This window comes from Vicugna pacos, chromosome 19 (genome assembly GCF_048564905.1).
Source record: "Vicugna pacos chromosome 19, VicPac4, whole genome shotgun sequence".
In the NCBI taxonomy this organism is placed as follows: domain Eukaryota; kingdom Metazoa; phylum Chordata; class Mammalia; order Artiodactyla; family Camelidae; genus Vicugna; species Vicugna pacos.
The window spans coordinates 24907759-24923250 of NC_133005.1; the positions used below are offsets into that span (position 1 = coordinate 24907759).

At 39.5% G+C, this 15492-nt stretch overlaps 1 protein-coding gene across 3 annotated transcripts in view; it reads right to left on the bottom strand.

Annotated features, from left to right (window-relative positions):
- Positions 1–5016: 5016 nt before the first annotated feature.
- CDK5RAP1 (CDK5RAP1 mitochondrial tRNA methylthiotransferase) overlaps positions 5017–15492 on the bottom strand; it is a 28958-nt gene continuing 18482 nt past the window's right edge. For 2 of the 3 annotated variants that reach the window (XM_072944040.1, XM_072944039.1), the window contains exons 12-14: positions 14842–14991; positions 9680–9820; positions 5017–5280 (exon numbers count right to left, since the gene is read on the bottom strand). In XM_072944040.1, the coding sequence (XP_072800141.1) occupies positions 5200–5280; positions 9680–9820; positions 14842–14991 (372 nt within the window). In that variant the 3' untranslated portion in view covers positions 5017–5199. The remainder of the gene's footprint in view (positions 5281–9679; positions 9821–14841; positions 14992–15492) is intronic. The other variant, XM_072944041.1, reaches the window with a different exon arrangement.

A 15492-nucleotide genomic window follows, 5' to 3' on the forward strand; every position in this document is an offset into this window, starting at 1 on the left:
CTAGTGCGCTAGAGAACAATCATGACAATGATTAAGACTTTTCTTTCTGAATCTCTGCCCTCCTCTCCCACATCCCAAATGTTCTTTTCTGCCTGTTGGCCCAACATGAAAATCACACAGGAGCGAAATCCAACTTCCCCATCATCACATGTTAAACCCTGAGGAGCACAGTCCAAATGCTAAAAGCTGAATGGAACAGAGCAGATAAGAGCCCAACAATACCATAAACTGGGCAGCTCAGTGACTATAGGTCATGCCAAGTGGCTGTCAGAGGAAAGCCAATCCAAGTCAGGTCAGCAAATGCAGAGAATCCCAGAAAAATATGTAAGAGGGATGCTGAGAAACACAACTGTGAACTCTATACCAGGCAGAGGCCCTCTGCCCTGCACCAGTGTCTGCATAACTATCTGCTCTGGAAGCCAAAGAGCTCAGATTGTAGACACAAAGACCAGATAGGGAAAGCAGGGCCAGAGACTGGGCTTGCCTCAGAGCAAGGGACAGCACCCCATAAAATGAAGGCCACATTACACTGCTACCTTCAGCCATTTGTCCAAACCTTAGCCCTTGATTTCTCCCCAGGCCAGCAACTCCAAAGTCAATCTCGTTTCAGTAAATGGCAGTACAATCCACCCAGCTTTTCTAGCCAGACACTTGGGAATCTCTCTTGATTCCTCCTTCTCTCGTCAACAGACTAAGTCCTATTGTTCTGCCTCAAGAACACCTTTCCCACCTGTCTGCTGCTCTCCATCAACATTCTGGTCCAAGTCACCACGATCATTCACCAGGGCAACTGGTCTCCCTGCTTCTGCCCTTGCTACCTATGATCCACTCTCCTCTTAAAAAACTTCCAACTGTTGGTTGAGTATATGGAGAAATCAGAACCCTGTACCTTGCTGGTATGAATGTAAAAATGGTTCAATCTCTGTGGAAAACAGGTTGACTGTTTCTAAAAAAGTTAAACATAGAATTTACATATGAGCCAATAATTCCACTCCTAGGTATATGCCCCAAAAAACTGAATCATTCAAACAAACCCTGTACATGATTGTTCATGGCAGCACAGTTCACAGTAGCCAAAAGGTATAAACAACTCAACTGTTCATCTATGGATGAATGGATAAACAAATGTGGTATACATATACATGGAATATTCTTCAGCCATAAAAAGGAATGAAGTACTGATACATGCTACAATGTGGATCAACCTCGAAAAGATTATGTTCAGACAAATAAAGCCAGACACAAAACATCACAAATTGTACAATTCAGTTTATACGAAATATTCAGAACAGGTAAATCCATAGAAACAGAATGCAAAGTGGTGCTGCCAGGAGGGCAGGGAGTAGGTAAGGAGGAGGAACTGTTGAATGGGTATGAGGTTTTATTCTGGAGTGATGGAAACAGTCTAGAACTAGACAGAGATGGTAGTTGCACAACACTGTCAATGTACTAAATGCCACTAAATTGTTTTCTTTAAAATGGTTAATTTTATGTTATGTGAACTTCACCTCCATTTAAAAAACAGAAAAACAAAAAAACCTCCCAAATCACATTAGCAACAAGTATACCTAGCATCCAAATGTTGGTTTCTATACTATTCTTTATAAAAGTCATCTAAGCAGGCGCTTTAGAGAAACAGCTAATTCTAGGACTGGAAAGGAAATATAAAAGATAACCCTAGAACATCTCAGATGCAAGTAAGAAAGTACTCAAAAAAACCCATCATGATGGAGGTATGTCAAAGGGCTAAGGGACCAAATGAGTTTCCAAAGTTGAAACAATCTGACCAATGAAATGATTAAAGCAGTACTGGATTATAACCCAAAGCATAAAGTAAATATCCACCAGTCTATACAAATATAAATAAATGATTCAATAAATATATGGGTGAGACCAGGCAAATTTCCTGTGCGGAAGAATCCTAAATGATTTACATAGCTACTCACCCTTAGGGAGGTAGGGCATAATCTCCCACTCCTTAAGTTTCTCCTGTACATAGTGACTTTCCTCCAAAAAGCATAGTATACAAAGGGGGGGAAAACCAGCAACTGTACAGTGAAGAAATCGAACAAACATTACCTCAAGCCAGGTGATCCAAGTTAACAAACGCAGTGATAAATCATATTAATAGTATGGGCCCTTATGATGGGATGAGAATGGCACTTTACCCCTGTGATTTTTCTGCCCAAAGCACATAATCCCGATCTAAACATGAGAAAAACAAAGCAAATCTGAGCTGAGGGACACTCTATAAAATATCTGACCAGTTTTCGTCAAAACTGTCAAGGTCATCAAAAGCAAGGAGAATCTGAGAAAAACGTCACAACCAAGAGGAGCCTAAGGAAACAGGACTACTAAATGTGATATAGTGTCCCAGATGTGATCCTGGAACAATAAAAATGGGTAAGGGGAAAATGGAAGCTATCTGAATCAAGTATGGGCTTTAATAAATCATGTATTACTATTGATTTATTAATTGTAATGAACTATAAATTAAGATGTTATAATCGTAAGGGAAAATTGGGTGTAGAGTATAAAGAAACTCTCTGTACTATCTGCAATTATTCTGTAAAACTAAAACTGTTCTAAAATTAAAAGTTCATTTAAAAATAAGAAACAAGATTACTAACAAAAAGAAAGAAAAATAAAAGGGCACAAAAGCCAATCTGAAAAAGGTTCCAATGCGCAAATTGGGATCAATTTGAGAAAAACAATAAATATCAGAGTGTAAATCAAAATATAAAGTAAACATCCATGGGTCCATTCTGACGTAAGTAAATGATGGGATAAATAAATAGAGGAAAAGAAGCATTTTTTCCCATAGGATCCCAAATAATATGTTAAATACCCCCATTTTGGGAGGTAAAGCTTAATTCCCACTAGCCTTTAAGGTGGACTGGACTTAGTGGCTCACTTCCAAAGAGTCAAAGTATAGAAAAGGAAATATAACAACTTTATATTGAAGAAACATGCAAAACAGCATCTTAACCAGGTGATGTTCATATCATGTATGCTCTGGTATGATTTGATGAGAAAGGTACTAATCACAAGAAAATATCAGAAAAATCCAGACTAAGAGACATGCTACAGAATTCCTGACCAGTACTCTTCAAAAGTGTCAAGGTCATGGAAAACAAGGGAAGACTGAGGAACTTTCACAGATCACAAGACACTAAGGAGACATGCCAACTAAATACAGTGTGGTATCTTGGACTGGATACTGGAATAGAAAGATATATTCATTAAAAAAGCTGGTGAAATCTGAATAAATTTTATATTTAGTTAATAGGAATGCGCCAGTATTAATTTCCTAGCTCTCACAAATGTACACTGAAGCTATGCAAAATGTTAACATCAGGGAATGCTGTGTGATGGGTGTAGGAAAATGCTTTATACTCACTATGCAACTTCCCTGGAAGTCTACAGTATGGGAAAATTAAAAATAAAAGATAAAAAAACCACCCAATACCTCCCCACTGTATGTAAATAAAATCCATCAGGCCTCAAAGATTCTGGACAATGTACCTAAAGTCAACCTTTCCCATCTCATCTCACATCAGATCATTTTCTCCCTCCCTCTTAACATTCCATCCACACTGACCTCTCTATTTTTTCAACTCATCAACTCATCACCAGCTCTTTCTCCTGATATCTGTGACAGATTATGTTTCCAAAGATGGCACCAACAGGATCTGCCATCCCACATATTCTTCTAGAACCCAGATACTTTCCATTAAGAGGAGGAACCTAGTTTCCCTTTACTTGAATCTGAGTGCAAATGTGACTTGTTCACAATTAACAGTAATTCCTCTTTTTTTCCCTGTATGACTTAAAAGTAAATTACATAAAACAAGAATTATAAGTCTATGTTGAGGAGCACACAATGTATACAGATGTATTTTAGAACAGTAACAACATAAAGAGATGGGATGGAACCCTGTAGGAGCCATGTTTTTGAATTCTATTGAAACTAAATTAGCAGATACTAACTACAATATATAAAATTTTTTTTAAAAGTTTATACTGTATAGCACAGGGAACAATATCTTATAGTAACCTATATTGAAAAAGAATATAAAAATGAATATATGTATGTATATGTATGACTAAACTATAACGCATTTCTTGAGTTGATGACGGACCTTGAACGTAGAAGTCAATCCTTCCCGGGCTGTACCAGCAGGTGAGGAAGAGGTTGCTAGCTTGGGGTTCCTAAAGGTTGCCACGTAGGTCAGTGGAAGGAGTCTCATAGGAGATCATGACCAGACACACAGTAAAAGCCTCAGCATATACTAATATACGCAGCTTGTTTTAGAAGCAAAATCTTTCAATAATTGCTCTCATTTGTCAAGAGTTTACTATGTTCCACAGACTGACTAAACTCTCTACAAGTGTAATCTCACTGAACTCCAGGAGGTAAGTGTTTTATTATTATCCCCATGTCATAGGAGACAACCAAGGCACAGAAGAATAAAGTAACTACTAAAGGTCACACAACTCTGAAGCAATGAAGCAGGGACTTGAACCAAAGTCCTTCAGACTCCAAATATTCTATGCTACCATCTTTTGGATTTTTTTTTCATTATCCCCACAGAATGACATAATTTTGGTAGTAAATGGGCTAATAAATGACTACTAGTAGGTAATGTTTTCTAAAACTCCAAGTACTATCAAATCTGAAGGCAAAGAATAAACTGATAGACTAAAAAAGAGGTCCATGAGGGAAGTTCTCAGGTAAAATACGAAAATAAAGAGAGAAAGCAGGAGCTGAGTCAATGATACCAAATCAAAATGTTAAGAAAGATCTAGAGCAACTTTTCCTAAGTAAATGTTTCTCTCCACCTTCCCCTCCCCTCAGTCTCTAATTCTCGGGTTGAAGGGAGAAAGCCAGAGAGATTTTCCAGTGTCCATATTAGAAACTGGGTTGGGAAACACTTAACCCAGAAGCTATGAGGAAAATCTCAGAGACACTACTAACCAAGGCACAAATGAAGTAAAAGTAGATACAAAGACCCCTTTAGTTTAGGTAAATTTAATGATTGCAAAAGCTGTTCACATAGCAGCGAAGAGATGCATTTTCCACTTCATAGAAAGTTGTTTCACTACTTGTAGTTTATCTCCAAAGCTTTGTTACCTCTTTCATTAGTGACCAGTCATATCTCCCTTCCTGTTGGGAAGGACTGAGGCCAACCACTCAGGTCAGTAATATGTTGAGGAGTCCTTCAGAGTGGTCCTGCAGAGAACATGTCCTTTAAGTGTCTGAGAGCTGGCAGAGGTGATCTGAAAGAAAATCAGTCAGAAGGCACAGTAACCAGGACTGAACTACAGGGACTTAATGTCAATCATCTACAGGAGAAGCCACCAAAAGGGATCTAATGGAGATGACAGGCCAGCAGAGATTGCATAGTTCCTGTATGCCCTGAATCCTGGGAGGAAAAGATGTCTGATGCAATGATACTGTGTACAATTTAAGAAGTCCAAAATAGGTCAGTCCCAGACAGCCACTTCTCCCTTTTCTCCTGGGAGATGGCTCCTCCCCAGGGCCAACCTGAAGGTCCAGGTGTGAGCTGCCTATCACAGACACTGCCCTCCTAATCCCAGAGATAAGCTGTGATACAGGCTGTACCAGTGAAATCCTTCTCTAGGATATTTATGGCCAAAATTTGGTGACAAAGGCTCTTTTTTCTCTAATTGAGAGCTGGAAGCATGTGACCCCCAAAATTACCAGTGGCCTCATTTCTGACCATGAGAATGTCAGTCCATTACTAAATATTTATTTAGTGCTTACTGTATTCTAGGATTTGCCCTAGGTGCTAGAGATACCAAGATGGACAAAATAGGTATTTTCCCTGCCTTCAAAGGTGCTTTCAGGAGAAGACAGACAATAAATGTATAAACAAAGATAATTTCAGGCACTGAAAACACTATGAAGATAAAATGGGCTAATGTCGTAAACACTGACAAGAGCAAGGCAGAGGGAAGCTGCTTTTAGCACTACAGTGGCCAGAGAAGGCCTCTCTAGGAGGTGACACCTGAAGAGAACCTGAAGGGCTAAAAGAAGACAGCCAAGCGAAAATCAATGGTCTCTCAAATAACACAACATGTGCAAAGTTCTTCACACCAAAACTAGGTCTGAGGGGCAAAAAGGAGGCCACTAAGACTAGAGAAAGAGAATAAAAAGAGTAGAAGGGACATGAGGTTGGAAAGGTGGCTGGGACAGATCATATAAGGCCTTGGATACCCTGCATTTCATGCTGGCTCCAATGAGAAACCACTGGAAGGCTTAAGCAGAGGAATGAGTGACCTGATTTAGAAAGATCACACTGTAGTCAGAAAGACTACAGGAGGGCAAGAATAGAAGCAGGAATAAGAAGCCTCTGAAATTCTCAGGTACTGTTGGTGGGAGTATAAAATGGTACAATCATTTTGGCTATTTCTATTATATACACCCTATTACCCAGCAATTCCAAGCCATATACCCAACAGAAATTAATATATACGTGCGCTGAAACACATGCATAGGCATAATCATAACAATTCTATTCATAATAGCTCCAAACTGGAAGCAACCAAAATGGCCCTCAATAGAACAATACATAAACTGTGGTACAGTCTTATAATACAGATAAATATAATCATGGATAAATTGCATAATATCCATGTATCAAAAATCTACACTGTATGATTCAATTTTATAACAATCAAGAACAAGCAAAATTAAACTATGGTACTAGAGATTAGGATGTAGGGAAGAAGAGTAACTGGTAGGAACATGAGAGGGGTTTCTGAGGTTCTGAAAAAAATTTTTTTTTAATTAAGGTGGTAGTTAGGTGGGCAGGGTGACTGTGATGATTCATCAAGTAATACACTTATAATGTGAGCAATCTTCTATATTTATGATATGCTTCAATAAAGTAATTCATTTTTAAAATACAGAAACAGAAAACCAGTGAAGAGGGTACTGTAATCACCCAATCAAGAAATGATGGCTTAGAGAAGGAAAGGTCCAAGAGACATTCCACAGGTAGAGCTGAACAGGTGGACTGCTGATGGGGACTATCTAGGATGATTCCTGTATTTTTGGTTTGAACAACTGAGTGGTGCCATTTACTGAGATGCGAAGGCTTTAAAGGAAGAAAGTTGCAGGAAACTGGAAAGAATTCATTCTATTTTGGCCACATTAAGTTTAGAATGCAAGAGAGAAAGGACATAAATGCAAATCTCGAGAGGCTGTGAAGGGATAAAAGCAAAAAAGCACAAAGAGCAGCATGGCAGAAGACGCAGATGCTTCCTACTCGGTCCCATGTGAACAGATGGCATGGAGAGGCAGAGGTGTGAGCCGGTGAAAATGAGACAATGAGATTTCACCTGACTGTATCTATTTTCTCTGTGAAATATGAGGCAAAGACATCAGCTGAGACTACGATTTAGATAAGCGAGTGAAGATTTAGGGAGAGTGAGAGTGGAAAAGTCAACCTACTAGGGAAATACAGTAAGATCAACATTTCAGGGCCATAGTGAGGGCTCATTTGAGTTTTACAGTCATGAATGTGAAATGAGTGCAGTTGGCTTATGTGGAAGAGACCATACTTGTGTCCCAACAGTTTCTCTTCTTCCTTAGTAACAGAACTGGCAATTTTTAACTAGGCACACTGTCATTCAGAATGAAGACCACACTTCTCAGATTCTTTGCAGCCTGGTGGTGTGTTACTATGGCAGAAATAGTGTGTGCAACTTCTGTGAAGTGTCCTGAAAGGAAGAGAGCATGCCTTTCCACTTTCTTCTTCCTCCTTCCTGCTAGCTAGGATATGGACATGATTGCTGGAATAGCCATCTTGAATCATGAGGTGACCTAGAGAATGGAGGCCACACAAAGCAAAGCAAAAGACAGAAGGAGCCTAGACCCCTGATGATCATGGAACCATCACAATCAATAGTCCTAGACCTTCCACATCTGGATTTTTATGAGAAAGAGAAGTCCTACCTTATTTAAGCCACTGTATTTTAAGTTTTCAAACACCATCGTCTGACCTAATGTAATACACATTAACTGTGTGCTCTTCCCCAGCAATGTTCAGCTGCTTGGGTGCAGATGCAGAGTAAGCAGATAATCACTTTCACCAGGGTTGGAGGTTAGCCAAATAGGCACCACAGAAGAAAGGGAGACAAGAAAGTGAAATTTATGGGGAAATGGTATTAGCACAGTCCAGAGACTCTATGTGGAGAAAGATGAGAATAGCAGACATGAGAGACAGAAAGAGCCAACAGACTGCTGGTTTCACAGCTTCTCCTTCATTTTGATCCTTCCACTAAATCCACTAAAATTTGTGGAGTTTATGTCACTTGGGAACAACAACAACAAAAAAAGGGTCCCAAGTAACCTATCTTTCTTGACAAATGGAATTTTTCCATTTCACAAAAGAATATCATACTAACACTACAACCCAAGCCTCCAACCTCATCCTTCTTTTCCAGCTACCCTTATCTGTAATAGAAAGAGAATCGAAGAGGTATGGGAAAGCAATTGAAAATCAAACAAGCAAACATTCATAAAACAAGACAGTATCAAAGAAAGAAAGAAAGAGAAAAAGAGAAAGAGAGAGAAGGCTGAAAAGCCTATGACAGATTGCACCCAGATCATTCACATTGCTGCCGAGTAAGAACTACCCCACTTAGGAAATCCCTAGGTAATGCTCAAAGTAAGACAATCCCGAGTCAGGACAAGGTCAGAATGAGTGGAATCTTAAAGCCCCCAACTTGCAAACTGATTGTTTTGGTCAGATGGACAGAACAGAAAAGTTCTGAGTGGTGGCAAAATTTCCCGGCCAATCCACAGAAGCTACACGCCAGAGAAATCAGCATCACTCAGCTGCATGCCATGAACCATGGCTCCTATGACTCAAGATGACAGATGACAGCAAGGACAGAAAGCAGCACAGAGGGTGAGGCACTAAGGAACAGGGGGAGGACATAATACTGAACAACATCAGCAGCAGAAGAATCACCCTCTCGCCACCTCTCTCTTTTGCAGATGCCTCAGAGCTCAGTGTTGGAAAAGCAGTCTTGATCCTGCCTACCTCATCAGTACATGTACTGCCAGCCTCTGGTTCCAGGGCAAAGTGGATATGAGGGAAAAAAGAAGATGGCAATAGCAGACCTGTGGCAGTGTGAGAAGAAAAGGAAGAAGGAAGAAACACAGGAAGGAGGGAAGAAAGGAGGAATATCCCCAGTGAAATGGGGAAAGGAAAAAGGGGAAAATCCAACAGCCATTCAGCTGGACCTGCTAGTCCAGGGCAGGGATGCAGGAAACTGGAGCACATGTAAGTCAGGGGCATCAGAGACCTTCAAAAGCGTGCTGATCTCTGACAGAAAGAACCAACAACTCACTTAAAATCACTTACACTTCCTGGCCTCTCTGCAGCAGAAAACTACTTGCCCCAATGTAGCCCAACCTCACCAAATTCCCAGAAAGAACCCTTTCAGGTCAGGAGAGAAGAGAAGAAACACAAGACGGCCTTAGACAGGAGCGGTCTAAAATTTAATTCAAGGTGCTCTTCCATAGCTCAGGTTGAGAAACATTTTTACTAAAGAATTTCTCCAGGAAAAATTTCATTCCCCCAAATTATCCAACCCAACACCCATTTCACAGTGCAAGTCAAAAGCGCGAAAGGACACCTACCTTCACCAGTACATAATCCCCAGGCTGAGCTCGGACCCTGAGCCCAGAGTTAGTGACATCCTCCATCTCTGCATCAGGAAAGATCACCTTAAGGTTTCCATCATTCCGGCCGCACAGGTCAGTAGCAGAGCGTTTACTGAGCTGTGGAAAGAACAGAGGAGAGTTTATGACTCTGTCACAGTCATCAGTTCTTAGAGGATAGAAATTATGCTTTCTATGTCTCAGATCTCCATAGGTCTGATCCATAGAGCATTCCTTATCAAAGGAATCACTGAAGACTAAATGCTTTACTGCTATTTCACCAACAAGGGCAACCAATACACAGCACACAACAGAAACTCAATAAAGCTTGCTGACAATATATTAACAAATGACTCAATCAATGAGTATCATTACAGAATTACCTTCCACAGCCATGGACCTCCAAAAGGCCTGACGCCAAAGACATATGGGTGATATACTTGGCAAACTGATTGCCATTTTACACAGTCTCAAAGTAATCACTCAGGAATGTTCCAGCGTGGTCTGGCCTGGGTTTTTTTGTCCCAATGAATAGGGAGACTCAAAGCCAGAGTCTCTATCACAACAAGCATAAGATGGGGCCAGAATAATAAAACCAGTATAATGGTACTACCTTCCAGAATATACACAGGTCTTTCTCTTCCAGCTATGAGGAAGTGACAAAAACCAAATTTATCCTCAGGCCTTACATAACCAAAAACTGAACAAAATATATGAAGCACCTATTTGCAGGTACTGGAAAACAGATTGTGCAAAACTATGAGCCTCAAGAAGGGGAAAACAAGTGAGATGGGCCCTCCAATCACGCCTGCATTCTGCCAGAAGACACATGCTAGACCAGAGAACGCAACACAGGGAAGGAACTCTCAAGGCAGAGCATGGTAGTTCTCTCTGGATTGAGGAAAGATGGATCAAAGTCCAAGGAGTCTGAAACAGCTAGAAATTGTGGAGAAAGTTCTAGACAGGAGGGAGCTAAGCAGGAAAAGAGCTATAGAAATGTGTGTAGGGGTCCCTTGAATCTTTGCTGAAAAAATAACATATCCTTGTGTGGAGTGAAACACCATGAAGTCAGACAAAGAAAGAACCTGGGAAGTATCAGCTGATCAGCTCCCAGAGCTCACACAGGGCTAGGAACCATCTCACCTACCACCAAATAGTCCTCACTGATTCCTTGGGACATGCAGTAGCAACTCCAGAAGAGCCACACCTTAGTACTGAGGCTAAACTATCCCTAGAATAAAAAAACTTTTCTGACAAAGCTTAAAAACAAGACCTGAAAGGATCAAACTAAACTGCAAGCAACATAACTACCTACCAGAACAAAGACCAATGCAAAACCCAGACACTCAAAAATAAACATCACAATGTCCAACAACCCAGTCAAAAATCATGCCCAGAAGCAGAAAAATGTGACTCATAATCAAGAGAAAAGTCAATCAATAAAAACAGACCTAGAAATGATAGTAATGACGGAATTATCACAAATATATTAAACAGCTATTATAATTAAGTTTAAATACAAAACTAACTTTCAAAAGAAAACAAGAACACAGGAGAGAAGTAGATTTTTAAAAAAAAACCAAATGTATCTTAGAGATGAAAAATACCTAAAATTTTTAATTCAATAGGTAATAAACAGATGAGACACTGCCAAAGAAGAGAATGAATCTGAAGACAGAAAAATAGAAACTATTCAAAATGAAGCACAGATATAAGAAAAGATAGGAAAAAAAATGAACAGTATCAATGACCTATGACACAATATTAAGCAGCTGGACATATAGGTGATTGGAGAAGGAGAGGAGAAACAGTGGAGATGGGGGGCAAGAAGCAGGAGGAGTACAGAAAAAAATATCTGAAGAATAAATGAAAAATTTCCAAATTCAGAAAATAATAAACCCACAAACTAAGTAACCTCAACAGATCCCAAACAAAACACAAAGAAAGCCATGCCAAGGTACACCAAATTTCTAAAAAAAACAGTGATAAAATGACAACTAATGCAACATGTGATACTGAACCAGATCCTTTTCCTATGAAGGACAGTTCTGAGACAAGTGGAGAAACTTAAACGGGGTCTAAGGATCGGATGGTAGTAATCTAGGGAGATTAATTTTCTGATTCTGATGGTTGCACTAGTTACAAAAAAGAATGTCCCTGTTTGCACAAGATATACAGTACAGTATTTGGGGAATTGGGGGCATCAGGTGAGCAACTTATTCTCAAATGATTCAAAGAAAAAAGTTCTTTGTACTATAATGCAGCTTCTCCATCAGTCTGTGATTGTTCTACAACAAACTTTTTAAAAGAGTGTTCAGATTTCATGATTTGAATAAACCAACTGTAAAAGAACATTTGTAAGACCAGCAGGGAAAGTAGAACACTGACTAGATATTTAGTAATATTAAGAAACTATTGTCGGCTAATGATCCCGTATGTCAGCCAGGGGTGTTCACACAGTTGAATATTTCTCAATGTGTCTGCCACTAGTGACTGTGTTCCCCAGGTCTCTCCAAGACCAGCAAAATTCCTGGAAAACTCAAACAGTTCATATTGGACTTACATTCTGGAAAACTGCACAGAGAATTCCATCATGGTCCTGATCCAACTGATACAGCCTCAGGACAGGAAGTGCAAGATATAGCAAGCATCCCATCTGAGAGCTCCTTTGAGAAACAAGCACCAAGCAAATGTAGGTACACTTTATTGAGGGATTAAGATAGGCTTTAAAAACTTGGAAAACAATTAACAAGCCTTTTAAACAGAAGCATCACCTTATGTGGTGGAAACAGGAAACCTACATTTTCATAGTTCTATGTGTATTTTTATTTTGAATAAACTGAAAGAAGTTTAAAAAAAAAGAAACTATTGTCAATTATTTCCAATATGATAATAGCATGTCTGTTTTTTTTAAAAAAAGAATCCTTATCTTTTAAAGATATATACTGAAATATTTACTGACAAAATAATATGGTGTCTTGTAATTGCTTCAAAACTACTCAGCAGGAGTAGTAGAGATTAAACAAGATTAGCCACAATCAACACTGTACTGAAGACTGTTGAGTATACTGATGGGTATGTGGGCATTCATATACTATTCTCTCTATATCGACATCTTTTTATTAGATTCTCCATAATTTGAAAAAAAAAAAAAAGGTGGGGTGCTTACAAACTCTAGAATGAGACAGACCTGGGTCAAATTCTGGCTTTGCTACACTAGCTGTGTGACCTTGGGGAAGTTATTCTACTTCTCTGAATCTCCTTTCTCTATCTACAAAAAAGGGCTAATAACAGCATTCCCTCCAAGGACTGCTGGAATTCAATGTGCTGATGACCATAAGTACATAGTTCCTGGCAGACAGTAAATGCTCAGTGTATGTGACTTATCATCATCATCTTCTCTGCCACTATGAATACTGCAGCCCAGTGTTTTTAAACTGGCCATGACCAGAGGAAAGAAAGCTTCTTCTAAGAAAAAGTAAAGATTTCAACTGCTGGCCTTGAAAAATCCATTTATTCTCTAACCCCAAGTGAGTACTGGCTTATGTTGGATGCATTAAAAAAAAAAATCAAAAGGTTCATTCAATTACCATGGGCTCTCTGTGGGACTGATGAAGTCATGGGCAAAGATTACTAACCTTTGAGTACTTATGCATTCTGTCAAAAGACATGTACACTATCCTGCAATAGACTCTGTACGAAGAGAGCTGGGAATACAACAAAACTAATTCCTACTAGATAAAATGTGGATTCCTAATAGACATACTCATGTACAGACCTGCAGAATCACAGCTGACACTCTCAATAACAAAACATTTAGTGAGACAAACACCTTTGAGGTATTTCACCAGCTCAGCATTAGTACCTGCTGGAGCAAAACACAGGAAGATTCCTACCCCAAGCTGCGTTGATCAGGTTCCCTCTTCTGGAAATTTGAATTAGAGCTGAGAGACACAACTTTGGTCTATGAATAGCTGAAACTCTAACATAACACATAAACTACAGGGCTTCTGTACTCTGCCGTACAAATGAAGAATCAGGAAAAGCTGGTCTGAGGAAGAGAGAAGAAAGTCTGAGCCTCAGGGCCTCCCAGACTGGGTATAGTCCCTTCCAGACACCTGGCAGTATTCCTGCCCTCGGGCTCCACAAGACTCTCCTGAAGTTTTGTACAAAACAGAATTCTCTTTGGCTCAGGCTGAATGGTTTGAACAAATTTCCCACTGTTATTCACAACCAGAGCCCTAAGAAACACAAATACCAAGGAAATGGTGATTTTGATGCTGCCATATCCTAAGTCATGGAGCAGGACTCTCCTTTCTCAAACCACAACTTGTGAGGGGTCACAGGAAGAGCCCTGTCTCTCCCTCTTTCCCCTCCACTGCAGTGGCTGAGGCATGCAGCTTTACAGAAGGTCAGGTTCCCAAACTCATCCCTTATCCTATGTGTTTAGCGCTCTAAATGATGGCGAGGGTCCCAGGCTTGACCACAGAAGCCTAGAGAACCACAAACTTCCTGAAGCGCAGTACATTTCTAAGTAAGTGTGATTTTTAAAAGGACTGAAAATGGACAATAAAGTTGGTTCTAAAAATATACATATGATACTGCCTCCAGAAAGACAGAGTAGAAATACTTTTTCCTAATTCTTCCACTAAATACAAAAATATGCTTCAGGAACAAAGAAGAAATCAAGACATTATAAGGTGAAGGAAAACAAAGAGAATCTGCTGCCAGAGTGTCTAAAGGAAGTTCTCAAAGCAAAAAGGAAACAATAAAAGAAGGAACCCTGGAACACCCAGAAGAAAAAATAGATGATGTGATGATAACTTACAAAGAAAATCCCAAGGAATCTACCCAAAAAATTCCTAGAACTATTGATCACAGGATACAAGATAAACTTACAAAAATCAATTATTTCTATACAGTAACAGTGAACACATGGATACTCAAAATTAAAAATACAACAGCAACTACAATAGCTAAAAACAAAACAGAATAAAACACTTGGGTGTAAATCTAACAAAACACATACAGGAGTCTGTATGCTGAAAAATTCAAAAACTGCTAAAAGAAATCAAAGATCTAAATAAAGGGAGACACACTATGCTCTAAACAAACAAATATATGTATACATATGGCCTCACCCCCTCCACCAGCACCAGCTGGGTACAACCCACAAAAGTCTTGTTGGCTTTTGTTGCTTCTTCTCGGAAGACAGTGATAAGTTCTTCCAAACGCCTTAACTTGACCTCTTCCGGGATATCATCCTTCAGTCTGTGATATGCCCGTGTCTTCTATTAAAAAAAAAAAAAAAGGGAGAGAGAGAGAGAGAGAGAGAGAGAGAGAGAGAGACACAGAGGTCACCAAGAACTTGTAGAATCCATTCTTGAGGCACAGAGGGGAACATGCTTATCTGATTTGCAAGTTACAGACACATGTACAGGAACTCAAGCCACACTACACGGGTTCTCTAGCTCTGGAGCCTTCTAAGAGAAAAAGGTAACTATGCAGTAGAGTCATGTTTTTGCAAGGGTTAAATTCTAAATTTAGCACATGAAAATTATAGACTCAAAACTGTTCTTGGTATTTCTATAGGACACATATACTAAATAAATCATACACCAGGTTACTCAGCACCTGTTTATAAAGACGCAAGATACAAAGCAGAGTAAATGTTTATCAGTAGGTAACCAGTAAAACGAATTAGGGTTTATTCATATGATGGAATATTAACACAGCTATGAAAAAGAATGAGATAGCTCTATATCTACTGATATCACTGCTCTCCAAAATAT